The 23,422-nt window shown below is 60.5% G+C and overlaps 10 protein-coding genes across 10 annotated transcripts; 4 read left to right on the top strand and 6 right to left on the bottom strand.

The window, feature by feature from the left end:
- Nucleotides 1-59: 59 nt before the first annotated feature.
- EHS24_001947 (uncharacterized protein) lies at nucleotides 60-1,974 on the bottom strand (the record flags this gene model as incomplete). Its single annotated transcript, XM_028617703.1, has 11 exons — nucleotides 60-148; nucleotides 194-427; nucleotides 482-555; nucleotides 593-870; nucleotides 907-913; nucleotides 963-1,357; nucleotides 1,399-1,498; nucleotides 1,538-1,684; nucleotides 1,731-1,831; nucleotides 1,881-1,918; nucleotides 1,953-1,974. The coding sequence occupies 11 exons, from the start codon at nucleotides 1,972-1,974 to the stop codon at nucleotides 60-62; spliced, it is 1,485 nt and encodes a 494-aa protein (XP_028474166.1).
- Nucleotides 1,975-2,720: 746 nt separating this feature from the next.
- Nucleotides 2,721-3,970, top strand: EHS24_001948 (uncharacterized protein; the record flags this gene model as incomplete). The annotated part of the gene is made up of 2 exons (XM_028617704.1): nucleotides 2,721-3,602; nucleotides 3,653-3,970. 2 exons carry the CDS (start codon nucleotides 2,721-2,723, stop codon nucleotides 3,968-3,970), a joined length of 1,200 nt encoding a protein of 399 aa, XP_028474167.1.
- A 477-nt stretch (nucleotides 3,971-4,447) lies between these two features.
- On the bottom strand, nucleotides 4,448-5,076 carry QUTE1 (Catabolic 3-dehydroquinase 1; the record flags this gene model as incomplete). The annotated part of the gene is made up of 4 exons (XM_028617705.1): nucleotides 4,448-4,537; nucleotides 4,585-4,662; nucleotides 4,716-4,948; nucleotides 4,998-5,076. 4 exons carry the CDS (start codon nucleotides 5,074-5,076, stop codon nucleotides 4,448-4,450), a joined length of 480 nt encoding a protein of 159 aa, XP_028474168.1.
- A 476-nt stretch (nucleotides 5,077-5,552) lies between these two features.
- On the top strand, nucleotides 5,553-6,553 carry EHS24_001950 (uncharacterized protein; the record flags this gene model as incomplete). The annotated part of the gene is made up of 5 exons (XM_028617706.1): nucleotides 5,553-5,649; nucleotides 5,695-5,966; nucleotides 6,024-6,271; nucleotides 6,329-6,488; nucleotides 6,527-6,553. 5 exons carry the CDS (start codon nucleotides 5,553-5,555, stop codon nucleotides 6,551-6,553), a joined length of 804 nt encoding a protein of 267 aa, XP_028474169.1.
- Nucleotides 6,554-6,744: 191 nt separating this feature from the next.
- Nucleotides 6,745-8,982, bottom strand: EHS24_001951 (uncharacterized protein; the record flags this gene model as incomplete). The annotated part of the gene is made up of 1 exon (XM_028617707.1): nucleotides 6,745-8,982. One exon carries the CDS (start codon nucleotides 8,980-8,982, stop codon nucleotides 6,745-6,747), a length of 2,238 nt encoding a protein of 745 aa, XP_028474170.1.
- A 958-nt stretch (nucleotides 8,983-9,940) lies between these two features.
- On the bottom strand, nucleotides 9,941-12,473 carry EHS24_001952 (uncharacterized protein; the record flags this gene model as incomplete). Its single annotated transcript, XM_028617708.1, has 2 exons — nucleotides 9,941-11,254; nucleotides 11,313-12,473. 2 exons carry the CDS (start codon nucleotides 12,471-12,473, stop codon nucleotides 9,941-9,943), a joined length of 2,475 nt encoding a protein of 824 aa, XP_028474171.1.
- Nucleotides 12,474-14,305: 1,832 nt separating this feature from the next.
- SEC6 (SNARE-binding exocyst subunit S6) lies at nucleotides 14,306-16,701 on the top strand (the record flags this gene model as incomplete). Its single annotated transcript, XM_028617709.1, has 2 exons — nucleotides 14,306-16,510; nucleotides 16,576-16,701. 2 exons carry the CDS (start codon nucleotides 14,306-14,308, stop codon nucleotides 16,699-16,701), a joined length of 2,331 nt encoding a protein of 776 aa, XP_028474172.1.
- Nucleotides 16,702-16,909: 208 nt separating this feature from the next.
- On the bottom strand, nucleotides 16,910-19,007 carry EHS24_001954 (uncharacterized protein; the record flags this gene model as incomplete). Its single annotated transcript, XM_028617710.1, has 2 exons — nucleotides 16,910-18,563; nucleotides 18,607-19,007. The coding sequence occupies 2 exons, from the start codon at nucleotides 19,005-19,007 to the stop codon at nucleotides 16,910-16,912; spliced, it is 2,055 nt and encodes a 684-aa protein (XP_028474173.1).
- A 405-nt stretch (nucleotides 19,008-19,412) lies between these two features.
- On the top strand, nucleotides 19,413-20,661 carry EHS24_001955 (uncharacterized protein; the record flags this gene model as incomplete). The annotated part of the gene is made up of 2 exons (XM_028617711.1): nucleotides 19,413-20,189; nucleotides 20,245-20,661. 2 exons carry the CDS (start codon nucleotides 19,413-19,415, stop codon nucleotides 20,659-20,661), a joined length of 1,194 nt encoding a protein of 397 aa, XP_028474174.1.
- A 155-nt stretch (nucleotides 20,662-20,816) lies between these two features.
- On the bottom strand, nucleotides 20,817-23,163 carry EHS24_001956 (uncharacterized protein; the record flags this gene model as incomplete). The annotated part of the gene is made up of 4 exons (XM_028617712.1): nucleotides 20,817-21,596; nucleotides 21,637-21,750; nucleotides 21,813-22,278; nucleotides 22,325-23,163. 4 exons carry the CDS (start codon nucleotides 23,161-23,163, stop codon nucleotides 20,817-20,819), a joined length of 2,199 nt encoding a protein of 732 aa, XP_028474175.1.
- Between the last annotated feature and the right edge of the window lie 259 nt (nucleotides 23,164-23,422).

The raw sequence follows: 23,422 nt of genomic DNA on the forward strand, positions 1-23,422 counted from the left end.
GGCTCATTTTGTTACAGGCCCCCCACAACACAACCCTTGGTTTCCTTCCGAATTAACCCTCACACATGCTCCTTGTGGTAGACCTTCACCTGGTCCTTCTGGTCACCGTTGGACACAACCTTGGACAGCTGCCTCTCGGGGTCCTCGACTGTGGGGGGTTAATGACACCGGAATGTTTTCAGGTTGCACTCACCAATGTCGAGTCCGGCGTCATTCTCGAATGCCGCACGACCGTTCTCAAAGTGCGCGCCGTGGTCTTCCGCGCCAACAAGACAGCAAGCAATGAGCACGACGGCGGACACAGCGATAAGAATGGCGGCCACCTTGCCATAGGCTGGTTTGCCGGTGGTGGGGTCCTTGATTTTGGCGCCAGCGGTGGCTTCGATCTGAGCCGACGCAGAAGCAACCATGTTGCCCAGCTGATAGGCTAAACACCCAGTTAGCTGTAAGTATTGATAACTTGGTCAGCGGTTCTACTCACCAACACCTGGCCAAGTGGCACGGAAAGCTACAGGTGAGATCTCGCTGAGGTAGACGGGAACAACACCGTAGGCGCTGAGTGTCAGCTCACAGCTCAAGGAAGTAAGCTCACCCTTGGACTCCCGCCTGCACAAAGAACGCTCCAGCAGCCAGACCGGCAAACGACGTCGGAAGGAGCCAAAGTGGAAGCATGGCACAGCAAAAGACGGCCATGACAATAATGGTAAGGCGGCGGCCGAGGAATTGCGAGACAAAGCCTCCAACGGTGCAGCCTGCAATCGCGCCACAGTTGCCAATGATCGTGGTGACGGTGGCGAGGTGGGGTGAAAGACCCTTGTCGATTTGGACGTACGTGGGATAGAGGTCCTGCGACCCGTGGGAGTAAAAGTTCTGCGGTTAGGTTACAATCGAACATCACTAGCTTACAAAAGCGCTGAGATGGTCAGCGTGGAAGGGTTGAGGCTGCAGTACGGTCAACGTACCTCATGAAGATGACACTCCAGACACAACGCGCCCAGTGAACTCTGAGGGTCTTGCCAAGCTCGCGTAGAGTAGTCATAGTGGCACTCTTTGTGATGGCGCCGTCCGCCTCGAGCTCTGCCCGGCACTGCTGGCGCTCCTTGAAGTATGCCGACTCGGGGAGAAGGAGACGGATAACGGCGGCGAAGAGGGACATGCCGGCGCCGGTGTAGAAGAGAACACGCCAGTGCTGCTGCTTCTGGATGTAGGGGTTGAGGTTGACCGCAGCAATGATCAGGTAGCCAACGGGGTAACCCAGCTGCAGGAATCCGGAAAACAAACCGCGCGCCTCCACGGGCATGTTTTCCAGCGACATCGATACCGCCAGGCCCCAGATACCTCCCATTGTAATACCAAACTGACTTGTAAGTATGTATTTTGGCCAGTACTGAAACATACCATGGATCGAAGAGCAAGGAAGGCCGAAAAGGTTTGGACAAAGCCGGTGCCAAGAGAAAAGGCAGCGATCAAGAGAAGGTTGCCGATAAGTGGCCATTTACTGGTCCGTTAGGTTTGTGCAACTTGACAGCCAACTCACCGGCCATAACGGTCAGAAAGAATGCCAAAGATGAAGGCACCCAAAGGACGAAACAAGAGGGTGAGCGTAATGCTGAGAGTCACTGTGCCGACCGGCTTGGCAAACTGGGTAGCGAGACGAGCAGTTGAGAGTGAAACGGCAAAGAAGCTGAAAAAGTGTTAGATCCTGCCAACGTTGCAACAGCAGTCCTCACTCGACAGCATCGCAAACCCAAGCAAACCACCCGGAAAAGAAGAAGGCCCACTGCATCGCAGTGAGTGACGCCAAGAGAGTGAAGGGGTTGGAGCTTCGGTGCTGAGCTGTGTGAGTATTGACAGGGGAGCAGCCATGGCGAACAACTTACTCGACTCTCCCGGGGTGGGAGCCTAGGAAGGCCAGCAACTGCCTTGTCAGCCCAGTCTCAATCTCAACGTACTGAAAGAGTTGAATGGCGACATGGTGTTGGTGTTGGTGCTCAAGCTCCGTAGAGATCCTTCCATTTCCACACGGGTCTGGTAATATACCTTATCCCATGGTGTGTGTGATTGCTCCTGCGACATGATGTCGGCTGACTCTCGCTGCACGTGGATCTCGGCGGCTCAAGCGTTCCTGCCCCGGGCCGGAGCAGATGCGCTGGATGTTACACTTGGCTGGAGAGTGGGGCTGTTGACAGAACCTTGGCAACCGTGTAGGGCTATGTGGAGTGAATGGGAAGGCGGAGTCAGCAGCCCGCAAAAGGTGGTGAGCAAGTGGACAAAGGCAAGGCTGTTGTTCTGCGGAGCGTGTTCTAATCGGCGGAAGATGGGCCCCGCGCCAAGTCACTGGGACCCCCCGGGGTTACGAGAGCAACGGAAGCCCGCCACCGCCTAGATTGTGCAGCAGGACACGAGGTGTTGCTGGCGGTTGTGTCGTTCCGCTTCAAAGGGTGGGCTGCAATTGTATGGGGTGGCGGAAGGGTGCATCCGCCGGCATGTCCTGGTGGTGGTGCCTGGCGGACCGACTTTTCGACAATCTCTCCTGTGGACGCCGAGGTCCATAGACCCCGCCAGTACTCGATAGCACGAGGACGCGCCGCGGAGCCGGTGACGCCGGCCATGGTATCTGGCAAACGCTTAAAGACACGCTCGGCTGTTGGAGTTTGCTTACCCACGTCTCCCCTTCCTCCCCTTCGCTCAAAGTCTTCCACCCCAGCAACGACATCAACATGACTCACACCAACGGAGCAAACGGAGCCTCCAACGGAGCCCCTCTGAAAGGCGACCGCCGCATTGGCATCATCATGAACGGTGTCACCGGTCGCATGGGCACCAACCAGCACCTTATCCGCTCGATCGTCGCCATTCGCAACGAGGGAGGTATTCGCCTCCCCTCTGGAGACCGCCTCGTGCCCGACCCCATTCTCGTCGGCCGCAACGAAGCCAAGGTTGCCGAGCTCGCCAAGGCCCACGGGATTGAGCGCTACACCACCGACCTCGAAGCCGCTTTGGCCAACCCCGACGACACGGTCTACTTTGATGCTCAGACGACAGGGCGCCGCACCGACGCCGTCAAGCAGGCGATCAAGGCTGGCAAGCACATTTACTGCGAAAAGCCCACTGCTACGAGCACCGAGGACGCGCACGAGCTGTACCGGCTGGCGACCGAGGCAGGACTCAAGAACGGCGTGGTGCAGGACAAGCTCTGGTTGCCTGGCCTGCGCAAACTCAAGACACTCATTGATTCGGGCTTTTTCGGCGAGATTCTCAGCGTCAAGGGAGACTTTGGCTACTGGGTCTTCACCGGAGAGACACCTGTGTCCCCGCAGCGCCCCAGCTGGAACTATCGCAAGGAGGACGACGGCGGTATCATTGTCGACATGCTGTGCCACTGGCGCTATGTCATTCACAACCTCTTTGGCTCTATCAAATCCTTGAGCTGTCTTGGGGCAACCCACATCAAGCAGCGCGTGGACGAGGCGGGCAACACGTACAAGTGCACGGCCGACGACGCAGCGTATGCCACCTTTGAGCTTGACTCTGGTGTCATTGTTCACTTCAACTCGAGCTGGACGACGCGTGTCCGTCGCGACGACCTCTTGACCATCCAGGTGAGTCACCGCGACATTTCCAGCTGTATCAGACACTGACAGTCTCCGAGGTCGATGGCACCAAGGGAAGTGCGGTGGCGACGTTGCGCGACTGTGTCGTTCAGCACGAGTCGGCCACCCCCCGGCCTACTTGGAACCCGGACGTTGACAGCGACATTGATCACTTGGCCGCCTGGTCCCGCGTGCCCGACTATGAGGTGTTTGACAATGCCTTCAAGGTTCAGTGGGAGCTCTTCTTGCGTCACATCGTGCTCAACGAGCCTTGGCAGTACACCCTGCTTGAGGGTGCCAAGGGTGTGCAGATCACCGAGCTCGGTCTTGAAAGTTGGGCCAAGCGTGCCTGGGTCGATGTTCCAGAGCTGGCATGAGAGCGATCCGATCCGTAGTGAACTTCCAGTTGAGACTCTGTAGTAGTTAGTGTTGAGGTGGTCGAGATTGGTCTGAACATCTGAATGAACACGGTGCCATGATACATATTCATGATGGTATGTAGCGGGTACTCTGGGACCGGTCAGTTGACTTTGTTGCTCGTGAAGGAAGGAAGCTGCTACCATCCTCTGCGTTCAACCACCTTCTTCCCCTGGGTTGACGATTCTTTGGAGGAGGGTTAATTTCACACTACGTAGGGGGGTAAACTTGGGTGCAGTGATCGTTCAAACTGACAGCGAGAGAACCATTCTGAGCCTTTCACATGCTGCACAACCCCATTACCCGTGCCTGCAACTCCTCTTTTTCTAAAAGGCACGATAATATGACAGGAAAACCGTCTCGTCTGGGAGGTGTACAGTACAGTATTAAAGGCAACTCGGCTGCATCGTCAAATAGCAATGTACAATCTCCAGCTCCTACTGAACGTCGGCCTTGGACGGGAACTTCTTCTCGTTGGTGGTCGCCAGGTCAATGGCGTACTTGTAGCCCAGGACCCCAGCACCAGCCTGCCCGATCAGCGCTGCTGCGACACGGTGCGGGAGACACCACTTACAATCACGGCCACAGCCTTGTCGTGGAAGACCGAGTGGTGGCGCCAGTCTTCACGCGAGTGAATGTTGGCGACGTGGAGCTGGAGAGTGTCAGTGCTTGTATTGTACCTCACCGTGTCCAGACACGACGTACCTCGATGAACGGAATGTCAACACCAAGGAGGGCATCGCGGATGGCGATGGAGTAGTGCGTCCAACCTCCGGGATTGAGAACAATGCCGTCGGTGCCGTCTGTTCGTGCCGCTTGAATACGGTCGACGACTGCCCCCTCCCAGTTGCTCTGGAAGAACTCGACATGCGAGCCACCGGCGGCAGACTGTTTCTCTCCCGCGGCCGAAACGTCGTCGAGAGTCTCGGCACCATAGACTGCAGTATCAGCGTCTGCGGCGCTGTCTCAAGTCTGTAAGGTCCTTACTGTGTGGCTCGCGGATGCCCAGGAGGTTGAGGTTGGGACCGTTAATCACGAGGACGGAGCGCTTGCCTGAACGAGTCATAGTGGACTGATGTGGAGAAAGGAGCAGGAAGATGGTGCTGGCCTAGCAGGCTCTTGCAAGCGTCTTATGTGTGGACTCGGAATGACGCTGTCCGATGAACCGAGTGCGAGTCCGTCACGTACACGGTTGATACTGACGGAAGCACCGGCCCGGCAGGATGCATCGTCCCGATAATGGGCTTCTGTGGTGCAGAGTGCCGCGGATGGATTGAACCGCCAGTTGTCGGAGGACTCGTTCCGCCTCCACCTTTGCCACACGTCCGCCACGCTCCGCCAGATACCGGCCCAGGCCGACAGAAGTTTGGGTGCTGTCAACAATACCGGCGCCGGCACAACCACGGGCCCGATGGCCGATGTCATATGCGTGGGGGCGGCACCGTGGACGAGCATGCGGTTCAAAAGCTGTAACGTGCTGCGTGTCTCCAACACGCCTCCTCTCCTCACCCATATCGATCTCGGCCTCTTCGAAACCACACCATGGTTGCCACCGCACTCGATGCCACGCCTTCCAACCCGGCTCTCGAGCTCTTCCAGCTCAAGGGCGAGACCGCCCTCGTGACGGGTGGCTCCAGGGGTGAGTGAGCCATACTATAGGTGTCAGATAATCTGACAGACACAGGCATCGGCGCCGCCATCGCCATCGCCCTTGCACAGGCGGGTGCAGCCGTGATCATCGCTCAGCGGGACGTCAACAACACTGCCACGCGCGACGCAATCCGTGCCGCCGGTGGCAGTGCCGAAGTTGTGGCCGCCGACCTGGGCGACGTGAGCGACGCCAAAGAGGTCTTTGGTCGTGCGTTGGATGTGGCCGACGTGTCGATCCTCGTCAACTGCGGTGGCATTCTGAGGCGCAACGACAGTGTGGACATTGAGGTGGACGAGTGGAACAGTGTGAGTGACGCGTCCAGAGACGCTTCGAATAGGCGGCTAATGCAGGACCGCTTGCAGGTTCTCGATGTCAACCTCAACTCGCTCTTTTTCCTCTCGCAGGCGGCAGGCAAGCACTTTATCCCCAAGGGACGCGGAACCATCATCAACGTGGCCTCTCTCAACTCGTTTGTCGGCGGCTCGCGTGTCGCCTCGTACGCGGCAGCCAAGGCGGCAGTCACGAGCCTGACCAAGGCGCTGAGCAACGAGTGGAGCAAGCATAACATCCGCGTCAACGCTATTGCCCCCGGATCCATCGCCACAGACATGTAAGCTATCGCGCAACCCGTTTTCTAGGTTTCTCTGGTTTGCTGACACTCGGCAAGCAACACGGACCTGCGCGGCAATCCCGAGTTGTACGCCAACCGCCTCAGTGGCATTCCCGGGGGCCGCTGGGGCGAGCCGCGCGACTTTGCTGGGCCTGCCGTCTTCCTTGCCTCCCGCGCGAGCCAGTACATCACTGGAGAGACTCTTATTGTCGACGGCGTAAGTGACGTGGTATTGGCTAAAAACTGACCAGGCAGGGAGCGATGGGCAAGGGACCAATCTAAGCGGGGCTGGAGAGTGGGAATGGTTGTAGATTGAGAAACTTGCGCTCCTGGAGCATGTACCAAGTCGCGTGGAGCAGGCCAATATGGAGTGGAGCAGCCAATATCCGAGTAATTGTATGCATACGTCCAGTGCAATAGTGCCAGCTGCCGTTACCGCTGTGAGATGTGAAGAGACGGGTCTTACTCGCCAATCACATTGCAAAAGTCCGCGGGTTGACATCGTTTGGGTCAAACCCTATTGCGTACAGGTCGGCAATTGCGTCCAGGCGCAGATCGCTCTGTTGGAACTGTGGTATGGGTCCAAACAGCTGCTCTAGCGCAGTCAGCGACGAGGGGTCGCCGAGGTTGGCAGTTGGTTGGTCTCTGCCAATCGCAGCTGAATGGCTGAACGCGGTTGAAGGTTCCCCCCGTGGGAACAGTTGCGGATGCGCCTGCGGGGACATGTTGTAAGGCGGTCCGGGCCATTGCTCGTCGCTTGGGGTAAGGTTTGTTGCGGATGAGGCGGCAGCCGGCGTCGTATCGGTGGTCTCGACGGTCTCGGGTGCGATACCGGCAATGTAAGCCAGAGGCATTGCAATGTTCATGAGGATCCGGTAGGTGGGTGCCACACTGACACCTTTGCTGCGGGCAAGCAGTGTTGAGATGGTCGCCTTTAGTTCGACGTCGGCGGCGTCCAACCCCAGTGGTCGGCTGAGAAAGTGTATACCGATGATCATGGTCGCATGGTAAATGGCGTAAAAGTCGAGGTAGACGCAGCCTTCGAGTTGGCCAGACGCTTCCAGTTCCAAAAGTAGCTTCACCGACGAATGGGCGGCCTGGACGCACCGCTCTGCTAGCTCGGCAACGTTGCTGGACAAGGGCGGCGGAGCTGGGGCTGGAGCTGTCGTTATGGAAGGGATGTCATGATCGACGCGGCCGAGGATGAAGGCGCGGGCAATGATGGATTCGAGATAGTATGACCAGATGTGCATGAGCAGGACGGCGCGCCGTTGTGCTGCATTCACAAAGGCATACGATGGCGCAAGCTGGCTCGGAAGGTTGGTGCGCCAACGAGACAGCTCGGCAAGCAGCCTGTTGGCTGTCGGACACGCTTCGGCCAGTTTGCTTGGGGCTGCATAATGGGGGGACAATGTACCGATGAACCGCCTGATCTTTTTGTGAAAACGAGAAAGTTCGATGGAATGCTGGAGAAAATTGGGTGGCAGGCCCACAATGCTGCTGGTAAACGTCGCATCGGGAAGACTGGCCGTCACGGAAACGGTTTCCGTAAACGACGGGCGGCCCAGGGCCAGTGACACTGTTTGTTCAAACATGTACAGCGTCCACCAGACGAGGCGGCGCGTGTTGCGCTCGAACGGGTCAAACTTGCTGTCCTCGCCACCATCCCTGTGCATACCCAACGCGATAGCGGAACGCGCCGCCTGGCCGACGAGGAGCCAGGCCGAGTTGCGCTCACCCACGTTGTGTTGATAAAGGGACAGGAGAAGCAGCGCCTGGACGTTGGAGAGGGTCGAGCTGAGAACGATGCGCTCGAGGCCGTCCCGGAACAGAATCGAGAGGCACTTTTGATGGAGCGCCTGAGGCTGTCCACCTAGGTCTCCCTCTAGCTTCTGCGCTCCAATGACAAACACCATGAGCAGAGACGCCATCCACCCCGGGTCTTGAGTGAGAGGTTGTTGGCCAGAGTTGCGCCATGTCGACTCGTACTTGACCTGGAATGCTCCGCGGTGGAAGATGGGAAAGTTTGGGTGGGCGTGGTTGAAGAATGCCTCAACCAGGAGGTCGGATGTCGCCCGGTCAGGGAGCATGTCGACTGGGCGCTTGTACATTGGCGACGTGGGTCCAGAAGAGCTAGAGCCTTGGTCGAGATCTGCCGCACCTTCAGAGGTGGGAGCAAGAGGGTTTCCATGTCGGCTGTCCGCAATGGCATGGCTGACCTGGTACGTCGTAAACTCGGCAGTGCGCAAAAACGTGCGCAGCCCCGCCTCATCGTAAGAAGGCATTGTGGCGAGGTTGGACTTGGACACCAGCCGTCTTGCCGTGTGGGCAAAGTACACCAGCGACGCAGTGCCAATGTAATGGTATCCTCCGTTAGGAGCTGGCACCAGCCATCCTTCGGGGACAGCGGCGTCGTCACTCGGTGCGACGCTGTTGTCCTGCAGCGACGGGTCGTCCCTCTGCTCTTGGACAACAGGTGGTGATGGGGCATCGGAGGCTCCTTCTCCGTTTGACGCACCCCGCGGGTCGAGAGGGGCTATCTGGCTCTCCTCCTGAGGCACCTCAATGCCCTTTTCGTCTGCCAGCGCGAGCAGGCCATGCAGCGAGTCTACGTCGTGGTCTGGGAAGAGGCCCTTGACCAGCAAGTCGAGCACCCGGTACCGCATGGACAGCTGGTCGACGGTGGTGTACACCCGCTGCCGCCGTGGCATCGTGACCAGACACTCTGTTCCAGCCTCTTGGCAACCTGCGCAAGGCTCAGTGTCGCTGGGGCGGAGGCACCGGCGCTTACGCTGCCGACAGCGGTCGCAGCTATGTTCAACACGTTGGCGCTCAGAGTCGGTGTCTCGCCGCCGCTTAGACGGTCGTGGCTCGCCGGGCCTCTCGCTGTCATCGTTATCTGCAAAAGTCAGCATGCGGACTGGATACCGGCTGGACAAGTTACGTGTTCGTTGTTGTTGTTGTTGTTGTTGGCCTTGGCCATGCTGAGAACCTCCTTGTTGTCTTGGCTGCATTGATGGCCCTGCAGATGCTGATGCCGATGATGATGACACCATGGATGGGATTGTGCACGTAGAGCAATGGTACAGCGTCGGTAAGCACGATAAAGCCGGTGCGGACGGTTAGAAGGCACAACAACACCTCGAGTTCGGCCATTTCGACGCGCCACCACACAGCAAGGCGGGGTACGGCCTACGGGGTCTCCATCACGTGCGGGTGATGTGGGCATCAAGCATTTGCTTCCGTATGTGCCTCTGCACTTCCGGACTGGCACCTTACACGGCTCGGAAAGAACAGACAGGGTGCAGCGCTATGTCTTGTCTTGCTGACGTACCGAGCCTGGAGTCTTCAGCCGAGCATCCTGCCGAGCCTCTCCCGACTGGATATCGCGATAACGATAGCCTGCCTGCCTGCCTGCCTGCCTGCCTGCCTGCCTGCCTGCCTGCCTGCACAGCCAGCTGCCTACCTCGCTTCTCAGCACCTCCTGGACATTGTTGATCTGCCTGCATCTCTCTGTATATGACCCGAGGACTGATCTACACACTCGGGGGTGACGGTGGGGGGGAACACGGCACGCGCACGCCGCCGTTGCGCTATAACTACTGCCTACTGTCTCCTCTCTCTCTCTCTCGCCCTATATGTACTACACTCACTCACACACGCCACCTTCTACTCCTCGTCGCTCGACTCCTCCTCGGAGCTCGACTCGTCCTCAAACGCGTTGGCAGTGGGGCCACGGCCGCCCTCAAACGACTGGAGCTGGGCCTCCATCTTGCGGATGCGGTCGGCCTCTTCCTGCTCGTTGAGGTGCTTGCGACCGGGAGCGCCGCCAAAGCCAGACTTGCGCGGTGCAGGCTTGGACTTCTTTCCACGCTTGCGGCCGCGGCACACGAGGTTGTACAGCTTGATGACCGTGCCGGGCGGGAGCGAGTCAATGTCGAGCTCAATCTCCTGGTCGCCCGAAATGTTGGTCGTCGACTGGATAATCTGCACAGCCTGGCTGAGAACCTCGGCCTCGGCCATCTGGATCTTTTCGGCCAGCTCCTGCTTTTGCGCAATGGTAATGGTCTGGACCTCGTCGTCGCTCTCGTCGTCGTCGCGGTACGCAGGCTCTTTGGGCTTGCGAGGCTTCTTGGCGACACCGTTGCCGTTGACGCCACCAGCACCAGCACCGCTGGGCGACGGTTTGCTGGCGTTGGTCGAGTACTTGCGCTGGGCAGGCTGCTTGGGCTCGCGAGCACCCTTGGGAGGTCCCTTTGCCTTGCGCTTTGGCTTGCGGGCAATCTTCTGCTCCAAGTCGGCAATCTCCCGGTCAAGGGTCGCACGCTCAGCCTTGGCCTCGCGCAGACGGACAGTGTCCTTGTCCTCGTCGTCCGACTCGTCCAACTCTTCGGGTCCAGCAGCCGGGTCCTCGCTGACGTCGCGAATCTCCTGCTTGGGAGGCAGCGAGCGCCACTTTTCTGACCACAGCTGCAGCAGGGCAACAGCGGCGTTGTGGACAGCGTCACCGGGAGGGTTGAAGAGGCGAGCGTTGGACACAATGAGGCGAATGTCGTCGTCTATTTGCTGAACCTCCTCATAGGCATTGTCCTCGAGACGCTGCTTGACCATCAACAGGTCCATGGGCTTCTTGACGACCGTGGTGTAGGAAGGGATGGCGGCGATAATCTCAGAGACCGGGTACATGAAGTGGCTGACGATCTCATAGAACTTTTGCGACTTTTCGAGCTGGTTGAGGGTACGAGCGGCCCACTGGAGCTGCGGGTCGTTGCGACGCTTGGGCTTGCGCAGAGCACCGGGACCTTCATAGTTGAGGTCCTTGGAAGGGGGAGGGTGGATGTCACGCTTGGGACGGGACGAGTCGTCGGCGCGGCGGATGACAGGAGGTTGTGAGACGGACGCGCGGCGGGCAGCAAACGAAGACGAGGGACCGGCGCTGGCTGGGGATGACACGGCGGCGGCAGCGGCGGCGGCGGGTGCGTGCTACAAAACAAGTTAGCTTTGTGTCAAATATTTTCCCTTTGCTCTCTTCTCTGCTCACCTCGCTGGGGAGACCCCTGAGGGCACGCTCATACTGCTCCTCGAGCTTGCCAGCGGCCTGGGACACGACGTGATCGCGACCGTTAAATTTGCGAGTGTTCTCCCAAATCTGGCGGACGTCCTTGCTGACCTGCGAGGCCGAGGTGTATGTTCCCTTGGAGGTGTCCCAGTTGGCGAGCTTGGACTTGTCCTTGGGTGGTCCTCGGGGATCCGACGCATGCAGCTTGGTGCTGACAGTGCCGAGGTCCATCGGGTACGCAATCACCTGGTGGTAGTGGGGAATGTTGAAACGAACAACGTCGACGGGTTCCCTGAAGTTGAACGAGTTGTTCGACTTTAAAAGGGATCCAACAATCTTTGACAAGTACTTGTGTTGCGCAAGGGTGAGAGGGGTGGTAGGGCCCGGGTTGCGAGGAGCAGGCTCGACGTAATTGGTCCACGGGTAGACGACGGGCTGGCCCATGGCGTCGAGCATTGGTGCGGAAGCGTCGACGACGGGGGTAGCGGTGACGGGCGGTGCGGTAGCAGCAGCAGCAGCAGCAGCAGCAGGTGCAGGTGCAGGGGTGGTGGGCGCAGAGGTGCCGTCCTCCCTGGCACGCTTCACGTCCTCTGATGCGAGGTCGTCTCCGGGACGCTTGAGAACGTTGGACCCCTGCCCGTCAACGTCCATGGGCGTGCTGGCGGCGGCCTCTGGTGCGGGGGATGGAGCGGGAGGCTCCTCCTTGGGCGCGGCTGGGGCGGCGACGGGGATGGGGGAGGTAGTGGTAACGGGGTCGAAGGTGGTGCCAACTGGGGTAGGGAAGGCGTCTGGAAGTGGAGTAGGAACGGACGAAGAAGGAACAGGCGGCGCCGCGAGCGACGACGACACCGGAGGGTCAGCGGCTGGAGGGGCGGGCGACACGGGCGTGAGCGGATTGGCTGGCTCAGTGTCGCCGTTGACCGCCGACGGTGGCTCCTGGACTGATGCCGGATTGAGGGCATTTGGCGAGCTGGGGGGCTCCACAATCGTCGAGGTGGTAGGCGTGTCGGTCTGCAGCGGGTTGATCAGAGGCTTGCTGTCCACAGCCGTCTGCTCCTGCAGCTGCACGGGGGCGACGACCACTTCAGCCTTCACTGGCTGCTCCGACGCCGGAGGCGTGCTCAGAGTTGGCTCAGCAGACATTGCTGTGGGTGTAACGAGGGGGGTGGATGGTGACAAAGAGAGGAAAAGGGGTGCAATATAAAAAGGGAGGACCGCGCAAGGAAGGTAAAAGGGCAGGGAAACCTCGTGTCAGCGTGTTACACAAATATTGACATCTTCGGAGGGGGGGTAGTTTGGCTGGGGAGAGCATGACACGGTGGCTCATGCATGATGGGTGTTGATTGTAGCATGGTCACACACACCTTGTTAAAAAGAACTGGACGCTGGCGCGGATGTGACTGGATGCGAAGGTGCGGCCCGTTCGCTCCAGGTTATCCGGCGGGGAAGGAAGGAAGTGGGGGGGGAGTGTGGAGTTGTTGTTTAAAAAGGAAGGTGGCGCGCACGGGGACGCTTGGGGATGGTATATGCAGGGGTGGGGGGTGCGAATGCTAGGGGATGGCAGCGGGGGAGGGGAGGGGGGGTATCTATGCGATGGGGGTTGGTATTATGGATGGATGGATGGGTTGGGTGGATGGATGGATGGCAACAATTAGGTGTGTTGTTGGGTGTGTGTAGAGAGGGGGGACTTTTAGTCGACGACGATGACGAGCGCGGGGTGGTGGATGACGGCGGCCGGGGCGGAGTGGGCGGCAAAACGTCGCAAAACGGGTTGTGGAGGGGGGGAATTTAGAGCCGCGGCCACTTTGAGGGAGCCCCCAGGCTATATATGCGCGCGCCGCTCGTGCCGCCGTGGGCCTGGCGCACCGTCCCGCCTTTTCACTCCCCCCCAGCCCAGCCAGGCGCGGGCGCTGCCGGAGGCATGAGGGCACACACACATGCACACACACTGCACACGCTCTGACTCTGACGGCGGGGCACACACACAACCCATCACCGCACACAAACATTGGGTGCTGCAGCTGATACGGACACTCGACACGTCATTTATCCGGCGATGACGAAGGCCCGCCCGGCGTTTCCCCCTTTGTGGCACACGCACACACGCTCGCTTGCACACCCTGGGGGCCCTGGGCACATGCCGTGACCGCCCTGCCTCTGCACATCGGGCAATGTCGGGCCAGAAATCCGCACTATCCGCAACCTGGATGACTGACAGACCTGGGTCTGTTGGTTTCTCGGCCGGGTGAGAGCGAACAGTCGGGGGAAGGGGCCTCCTCTGGGTGGTGGCCGTGGTGGCGAGTCTCGTCATGACATTGGGTGCGCTGCACAACGTCTGACTGCTGCTGTGGGGGGGCTGCCGCAGGTGGCCATCAGTATATGTATGTTGCAGGCGAGCCTGTGACGCCGGCTGCCAGCTGCCAGCACCAGCTGTTGCCATCCGGCACACCCAACGGCCAGCAGGTGTGTGGGTGGTGCGGCTATTGAGGGGTGAACAGGCAGAGACCGCGCGCGCAGACCATATCCGCACACCGCAGTCTCTACCGTACCAAGGAAGGATGTCGTCCATAAGAAAAGGTCGTGAACCAGGTGGCGGCGAGAGACGAGGGAGATTGGGGAGCAGAGATGCAGAGAGATGCAGAGCTTGTCGCAGTAATGCTTCTCGCGCCCAGCCCGTTGGCCTCCACCGCTGTCACGCACCAGATTGTGCCGAGCTTTGGCCGAGAGACAATGACATGGACTATGGAGGTGATACAGGACTGTGCCGTGTGCCGTGTGCCACGCAGAGACCACGCGTTCAGGAGGACGGCGAGGCCGCGACGTGACGACACAGCGCCCGTTGCCGCAGCTGCGACTGTTGTTCAAGGTGGTCGGTCAGCTGGCACCTTTGCATCAGCACACACACACACACACACACCCACTCTCCTCCCACCACTTCTCAACACAACCTCTCCCCCACGTACCCCACCGCGACGATGGCGACCTTTTCCGCCTCGGCCGCGGTGGGCGAGGTGCTGCGACAGCCCGACGACCTTGTCAAGCTCGCCGCCTACCGCAACAAGCTGCTCAAGGAGAAGGCGACGCTCGACGCCAAGTTGCAAGAAGGTGTCCGGTTACAGCTGGACGCGACGCGCGACGCCCTGATCAAGCTGCAAGAAAGCCGTGCGGCCGCTGGACTCATCCGCGAGGAGATGATCGAGGTGGAAAAGCTCAAGCGCGACAAGGATGAAGGCGAGACGTTTGAGAAGATTACGCGCGTGTCGTCTGTCCACCGCAACTTTTCGCAGACGGCCAAAATGGTCAGCCAGCTGCAGAGCATGGCAGACAAGGTGCAGTACCTGGGCGCGCTGCTCGACGACGACCGGTCCCATGGCCCCATCTCGTCGGCACCCAACCTGCTCCCGATCCATTTCCAACTGCAACAGCTCGAGGCGTTCCGCAACGAGACGATGCACGAGGCCAAGCGCGGCGACGCTGCCGACAAGCAAATCCTTACACGGTGGTTTGAGCCTCTGGACCAAGTGGGCCAGGAGTTTGAGGCGTGGATGTGGGAGATTTCATCCAACGTCGTCGAGCTCGCCCGCCGAGGGTACGGCGGCACCGTGGTCCGGCTGCTCAAGGTGATTGCGTTTGAGAGCAAAGAGGACGAAAAGGCCGTGGCCCTGCGTCTCATGCGTAAAGTGGGGACGGCCGACAATTCTGCCAAGTTTCGCTCCATGCAGGCCAACGCGCGCGTGATCAAGAATTACCGCCACAAGTTTCTCGATGCCTTGGACAAGGCCATTGTCGACGCGTACCAGCGCCACTATGACGCCAACCGGGACGACCTCATGACGTTTATCGACGAGCTCCAGTTCATCTACAAGGACATTATCCGCATCAAGGACGACGTCGACCCGCTGTTCCCTGCCGACTATGAGATTGTGCAGCGCATGATCAAAAAGTACCACAAGGGCCTGAACGACATTTTGCGTAAAGTCGTGGCGGACGCACCCGAGGCCCAGGTCCTGCTGCACCTGCACGCGTGGACAAAGGAGTATCGCCAGAGCATGAAGGAGCTCGAGGTGCCCAAGGAATGGCTCCAGCCTCCCCTGCTGGACGGCAAGAGCCAGGACCTCATTGAAGACTATGTGCGACTCATCATTACAAAACTCGACGAGTGGACCATCAACCTCCAGCGCGAGGAGACGGGCAAGTTTAAATGGCGTGCGTCGGAACCCAACATTGGCGCCGACGGCCTGTTTGGCATGGACGGCGTGGTCGATTTCTTCCAGCTTGTCAACCAGCAGATCGACCTGGCGCTCGATTCCAACCAAGGTGCCGTCCTGTCGCGCGTCGTCACGGAATGCGCCAAAGTCATGCGCCGCGTCCAGGCCGAATGGGTCAAGATTGTCGCCGACGAGGCCCGGCTCCAGGCCGAGCGCAAACCCGAGGAGGTGGCCGGCGGCTTGGTCGAGTATGTCATTGCCCTGGCAAACGACCAGCTGCGCGCCGCAGACTACACCGAGGCACTGCAGCACCGTCTCGAGCCGCTCGTGTCGGACAAGTACAAGGCCGTCATTGCCGACCGCCTCAACGAGGCCATTGACGGATACCTCGACGTTGCCAAGCGGTGTACGTCTGCGCTCGTCGAGATTGTCTTCAACGACCTCCGCCCGGCCACCCGCGCCCTTATCACGCCGCAGTGGTACACCGACAGCCTGCTGCCGCAAATCGTCGAGACGATGCGCGACTACCTCGGCGACTATAGCGCCCACCTCAACCCGTCCATCTACGAGATTGTCATCGAGGACATGCTCGACGCCTTCCTCATCGTCTACCTCACGGCCCTGCGCCGCGCCCCGGCCAACGCACTGCGCATGCCCGTCGCCGCCCAAAAGATCCGCAACGACATTTCCCAGGCCTTCGACTTTTTCTCGGCGTACAAGCAGCCCGCCGAGCTCGAGCAGTCGTTTGACGTCATGGACCAAGTGGCCTCGATGCTGTCTGCGTCCCCGGACATGGTGTTTATGGACTATTGGAAGTTTGCAAAAGTGCACGGCCCGCAGCTCGACTTTGTGGACAGCATCATGCGCTCCCGCGACGACCTGGACCGCAGCGCGGTCAGCGAGGTCATGGATACGATCAGGCGCAAGGCAAGGGAGGAAGGCATCCAGGATCCGCAGGAGCCGACCATCATGGTGAGTCCAGTCGAGGCTGTGTACCCCTTCTTGCCCACCGTTTTTTTGCTCACACACACCCACAGGTCAAGGTCCACGGCAACTCGGGCGGCCTCATGGCCAACCTGTCCAACTTGGCCAACACGTACGCCGGAAACCTCGCAGACCGTACCGCCAAGCTCGGCGAGCGCGCCGGCATTGGACGAAACTAGTAGCGTGTGGCCCCCCGCGTGCCACACTCGCGACGAGAGCAGTAGATTACACTTGTACGATAACGCATGTAACGAGATCAGCCAGCACAGCCAGTGTCCACACTGACAGGCGATAAGATGAACAGGTGACAAGATGCATGGTCAATATGACTTCGTCCCACCGTGTGCCATTGCCCACGACCTCTCCTCTCCTCTCCTCGCCTCGCCTCTACTCGCTCCCCTCGGACTCTTCGCTCGCCTCCAGCACGCCCTTGGAGGCCCAAAACGCCTTCCTCTCGTGCTGCTTGCGCTTGAGCCTTTCGCGCTCGGCAGCCCTGTCGCGCGGCGATGGCGCGTCGGCGGCCGTGGCACCGGCCTGTGGGGATGGGATACGCGACGCGGGTTTGGACTTGGATAACCTCGGCGTGGGTTCGCGCGAGGGTTTGGTAGCGGGCACCGACGCCGCGCGGTTGCTGCTGCTGCTGGCATGGCCATTGCCATTGGCCTGGCTCTTGCCGTTGCCATTGGCGTTCACCCTTTTGTTGGTGGCGATCTCGTAGCGCGACTCCTCGACCTCGTCCTCGCTGACGCTCATGTACCTGTTCTTGCCGGGGCGCGGGAGGGGCTCGTCCATCCCGCTAATGCTCGACAGCTCAAACTCGCTGTTTGACGAATCCATGTCGTTGTCTTCGTCGTCGTCGACGAGAATGGCACCGACAGCGGCGTCGTCGTCGCTGGGCAACGAAGCATCCGGCGACGACGAGCGCACGCCCGTAATGGCCGACGAGAGGTGCGCAGACGTGGTGTCGCGGTGCTTGGGATGCACCGTTTCGTCGTCGCGGATCGGGCCATACCTCGCAATCGCGTCGGCGAGTTTACGCTGCAGGATCCGGTTGGTGGCGAGGTACTCGATCTCGCGACGAAACTTGTTGGTCTCCTTTGTGACACCCATAATCTTGCCGAGAATGGTCATCTGTTGCGGGTCCAGTGGCTCGCGATCACGCTTTGATTTGGCACGCGTCGCAATGACCTCGGCGGCCTCAAACAGGCGCGCAGTGAGGAGCTCGTATGCCCCAGCCAAAGTGAGCTTGACCTGGCGAATCCCAAACGACGTTTTCGAAACGTCATTGACGGGGTCTTGCGGGTCCTGGATCGAGAGAAGGTACGGTTGCGTGTGGTTATTCCATCCACGGCTGCGCTTGGTGCAGTAGCCTCCACCGCGACGGACCGCAATGGTGACGTCGTCGTAGTTGTAGTTGCGGCCGTACAGCTCAAAGAACTCGACAAGCAGGACACCCAGGTTGCGGTGCGGGTCAATCTCGCTGTTGCGCACTTTGGGGTGGGTTTGCAGGAAAGACAGTACCAGGCAAATGGCAGAGTACGATCCCAAACCGCCAGTGAACACCTCGTTCATGGACCGCTGCGAGAGGTACGACTTGAGAACGAGAATCAGCTCGCGCGCGCCCGGCAGCGCGTCAAGATAGTGCGTCATGATATGGGCAGCAGACACGCCGTTGCCCTGGTTGAGCGAAATGTCGACGTTGATGTGTCCGTCCGTCGTCACAAACTTGATAATGGGGACTCTTGCCCTTGTGATGGCCGCAACCGTGTTGGTGATACCGCTGTGACGGATGATGCGTGCGAGCTCGTGTAGCAGCTTGACCTTGGAGCTCTCGGTGAACCGCGGGTTGCTGACCACCAGGTCAATGTCGCCCATCGGAAGGTACATCTGGGTCTGCCATGATCCAAAGGCAGACACCTCGGCGTCTCGCCACTCGCGGCGGATCGTGTATGAAATGAGCTCAATCATGGTCTTGCGCACTTCGTATTCCCCACGCGTGGGAGACATGAGGCGGTAGAACGCGTGGATCTCGTCGTTGAGCCTGAAGAGTTAGTGCAGGCTCAAGCCAGCCACGTCCAACTCACATTTCAGCAGGGTTGGTGCATCCCTCCCAGTCGACATCCTCGGCCCACGGCGCGGCACGTTCGGCAGCCTTGCGCTCCTCTTTCAAGTTGCGAGGACCGACACGGTCGCCCTCGTCGACCTTGGGACGCTTGGGTTCGGGCTCTTTGCCCTTTCCCTTACGCTTGCTCTCCTTTCGTTTCTCAGAACGGTTCTTGGGCTTGTCGGTCGACGCGTCGGTCGCCTCGCCTTCGCGGTCGTAGGCTCGGCTCTTGCCCTTTGGTGAACTGGCGGAAGGAGGGCGAGTTGAGGCGGCATCGGGCGAAGGGCTGCGCGAGGGCCCAGCGCTTGGGATGTCAAACCCAATAAAGTCATCGCCTGTGACAAAGGCAGAGGTGTCGCCCTCGAATGATTCGTCCTCCATGGTGCGCGCGGTGAGGGAGGAATGTTGACGTGAACTGATTGCAGCAGCAGTTAGGTGGCCAACTTTTGACAAGGGAAAGGCAACGACCTGCATCCGGCAGGATATGGTTTATTACTGCCCCCCGGTTTATTCGAGTGGCGGACATGGTACATCTATCACACGTCATAAAATGTCCACTGGAAATGACGCCGCTGCTCGCCGCCCTGGCCGAGTGTGTCATATCCGAAGGTCATGAGCCAGCCACCAACAACACTCTTGTGGTTGCAACATTTGAACACACTTGGTCTCTCTACACATCGCCCACAACAATCAGCACAGTCACACGACCTCCCCCTCTCCTCTCCCTCCCCACCAACGCACTCTCCTACCCCCAACCCGCCTCCTGCGCCGGGCGTCGCCACCCCCATGGCCGACCTTGTCGCCCCGTCGCGCAGTAAGCGGGCTCGCTCGCCCTCGCCGGCTTATGGAGGCGACACTCTTGCTTCGCCCTTGGAGGTGTTGTTGAAGAGACGCAGAAGAGGAGAGTGGACCACCTCGTCTGGCAACGCCGCATCAACCTCTCGCACCAGCAACGGCGGCAGCAGCATGTTTGTGCCGCCCCCTCCGCCGCCTGTGTGGCGTCCAGACCCTTACAGTCATCATCAACACACCTCACGCAACATCGAGGAAGGCGATGATGACGCTCACGCGTCGAGTTCTCAGGCAGCCACAAGCTCTCCACTGCGTCGCCGAGACGACGACGACGACATGGCCGAAAGCTCGACGGCATGGATGCGCCGCGCAGGTGTCGAACGCCGCCGTCAGCGTGCTTGGGAATACCTCCAGAACCCAGCGACCAGCAGCAACGTCCCCAACACTGCGTCCGCGCCGACGACGACGGCAGCAACCCACACTCAGTCGCACTCTCAACCCGAAACACAAATGCAAATGCACATGCAAATGCAGATCGAGAGCTCTCCAGCTGCCCGATACGCTCGCGCGAGGTCGGCGTCGGCACTGCACCAGCCCGCACAGACCCCCGAACCAGCGGCGACCCACCCCGCCAACATGTCTTCTTCCCCCGTGCGCCACCGGCCGCCATCGTCCACTCCATTCCGCGGTGACGACGAGTGGACAGAAGATGAACGCATGCGCGAGTGGGGAGCAGAGTATGCGGCCCAGAACGCCCTTTTGTACTCTCTGGTGAGTCAGCTGTTGTTAAGAAAGGTTGCTTCCCTAGCTGACATCATCTTTCTAGCACCGCGCACGAGTGGACGGCGGCCCACTCACCAGCGATCCACCGACACCAGCGTCACAAGTGTACAACACCCACACCACACCGCAGTCCAACCCTTACGGCCTTGTCCCCACACCATACCGCTACGCCCAGCGTACTCCGCTAGCTACGCCGGGCCTCGTCTCAAGCCCATACGAGTCTTCCCCCGTCCCCTTCTCCCCGGCCATTGTACCACCGCCAGCGGGTCCTGTGCCTTCCCCAGCGACGCACGACCACGAGGCCGTCCGTGTCGGATACGAAGAGACCAACCGTCTCCTCGCGGCACTAAACGTCGCACGTCTCCGGCGCCACGGTGCAGACAGCCACGAACACGACGCCGCCGACAACGGTCCCGGCCAGCAACATGCGCCCATGGATGAGATGGACGAGCATTGGTGAAGAGTGTGTACGTCATGTGTATATGTGTAGGTTTTGTAACATAGCATGGAGAAAAGGCCCCCACGAGAGCGGGGGATATATGTCAAGTACACTAGGACCGGCGGGTGGTCGAGAGCCTGCTCGAGCCTCCCTCCCAATTTTACACCATCTCACTCCTACGCATCCACACTTTCCCAAGCGGCGATATCCGCCTCCATCCCGGGCCACCAGAACGCCCTCGGCAGAGCTCTCAACAGCCCGCCGTCCGCAGCCGTGCTCCTCTCGGCTGAATACGCCAGCAGCCACACTCGCGCGCTCGCCGGCGGGACCAGGCGAACACTGTGGCTGTGCCTTTGGGCGCGACCTTGGCCGAGGACACGGGCATGTCGCCCCGACGGCGCGGGGGCGAGGTACAGCAGCCCGTCGTCGTCGAGGGCAAAGTCGGTTGCGGTGCTGCCGGGCGACATGGACGGTCCGCGGAGTATGGCGGCGAGGAGCGGCGCGAGCAGCGGGTCGGACGCGTACAGTGCCGGCCAGGTGCTGGGGTCTATGCCGAGGCTGGCGGCGGACGCTGCTGCTTGCGCGGTGGGCGTGGCGCTTGCCGAGGAGGAGGCTTGCGAGGTCGATGTCGACGACGAGGACGATGCGACCGACGGGGACGGCGGGGTGAGCGTCGTGGAAGGCGTGGCGTACGCCGACGACCCCGTCGAGCGGGGCAGGGGCGGTACAGGCGGTACTTGTGAAGGCGACGCGTGGGAGAGCAAGGAGCCGACTGTCGGGATCGAACGCGCCGCAGACCGCGGTGTCGTCGCTTCGCTGGCGAGGATGGCGCTGACGGTCCGCGAGCCAAACATGACTGTGCGCGGTGCACATGCGGTTTGAGCCGCGAGGACCGTGTCAGGATGCCGAGGGAAGGGGGGCACGGGTGGGTGGGCGAATGCTGCCCAGGACGAGCGCTGCGGACGTGAGTGTTGAATTCACAGGTCCAGGACGTACCAGATGGAACAGGTATGTGGCAGCGTGCCACAGTGCGTCGAGGAGGAGCACCATGGCGACCACGACCAGCCATGCGGCTGTCCCGTGGGCGTCTGCGGCAAGACCCACCCCAAGCTTGATTGTCAGCCATGACTTCTTCCTCGAGGGGATCACCCAGCCGTCCATATCCGACTCACAGCAGCCACACACGCGCACCACGCCAACATGGCCAACACGTGGGCAAGCGGGGAGCGGCGATGAGCGTGCCACGCCCACCACGCCCAGCCGATATCGTGCCGGTGGGCCAGGGGGAGGAGAGAAGCTTCGGCCAAGGCCAATCTCGCACCCGCAGTAGACGGACGAGCCAGTGTGGCCCGCGGGACCAGCTTGAGTGGCCTTAGAGCAGGGCTGGACGAGTGTTCCGGCGTACAGAATGGCGGTGACGGGGCTCGATACGCCCGGGACTTTGATGTGCCACTCCGAGAGCTAGCGCGCGCGAGGTATCCCCAAGGCAGGGCGAGGGTGACGAACAGCACGGCGTGCAGGCTTGCCGTGGCGACATGCACCGCTGCGAGTGTCGCTGTCAGGCCAAATGCAGCAGCGACGACCGCTGCGGCCGTGGCGGAAAGTGGGGGCGTGGTCGTGACTTGGGGCCGAGCGCAACTGAGTCTGTCAGCTAGTGCAATAACAAACCTAGCGGCACACTTACAAAAGCGTGGCATCTCCAGAAGCTGGGTTGGTTGTGCCAGCGTCCTGCATCGCAAGGCTGGCGCCCAAAACGACCGTGGCAGCCACAGACAGCACGACACGCAGAAACGGCTCTGACGCCGCGTACACGACCGTCCACCACTTCCTACTCCTCGGCGAGGTAGACAGCTCGCCCTGCGGCGTTGGCGTGGTATCAGGACGAGGAGGAGGGAGAGGGACACCACCACGTTGCGGGTTGGCATTGTACACCGTCGCCGTTCTGCCCGTTACGCCAAAGCCGGTGGCCGCGGTGTACGGAGACGCCTCCGACGCATGGACGGAATGCGGCATACTCGGCCTCGGCCTGGGACGGGCCGCCAGTGCGTGCGGGGGGCGGAGGAGGTCAGCGGTCCTCACGATCGGGATGGGAGTCGGTGCACGAGGCCGGTCCTTGGGCGGAGGCGTGGGTGACGGAGTGGGTGCCGGATCGCGCGGGTCGAGGAAGCGCGAGTCCGTGTCCATGTGCGTGCATGTTGCTGGTGCAGCGTGTCCAGAGCCAAAGTCGAAGGTGTTTTGCCGCCCGGGAACAGCACGCTCGACCAGCGAGTACTCGCGCTGCCTGGGGTTACGGGGCGACACGGCCGTCGCGCGCACAAAGGGGTGTACGTCCATGGCCTCGCCGTGGTTATGGGCGACGCCGTCGAGATCACGCAACAGGTTGCGATGGAGGTTGCCTCTGGGTCCTGGCCGGGTGTTGTAGTGCGCGTAGTGTCGCTCTTGGACGGGTGTGTCTTGAGCTAGGTAGGTGGAGCGAAGTGTGGGCGTGGGCGTGCGCGGTACGTCCACCGATGGCCTGTCCATGGTTTTAGATGATAAGGGTGAGTGAGAGTGGTCAACTGTCAGGAGCCTTGTTCTGCTGGAGCCGCGTCAGAAAGCCATGTTTGACACCCCTCGGCACGGTGACGGGGCGTACACGACAATCAGTGGAACGGGCTTCCCACATCGCACAAAGGGAACAGCTGCATCGCGACGGACAATCACCGAAGATCACTCAACGCTCCAGGCCCCACAGTCGGAGCTCGGACCGATACTCCTTTCACCTGCATCCCGCCTTTTCGCG

Source organism: Apiotrichum porosum (assembly GCF_003942205.1).
Source record: "Apiotrichum porosum strain DSM 27194 chromosome Unknown scaffold_11, whole genome shotgun sequence".
Lineage (NCBI taxonomy): Eukaryota > Fungi > Basidiomycota > Tremellomycetes > Trichosporonales > Trichosporonaceae > Apiotrichum > Apiotrichum porosum.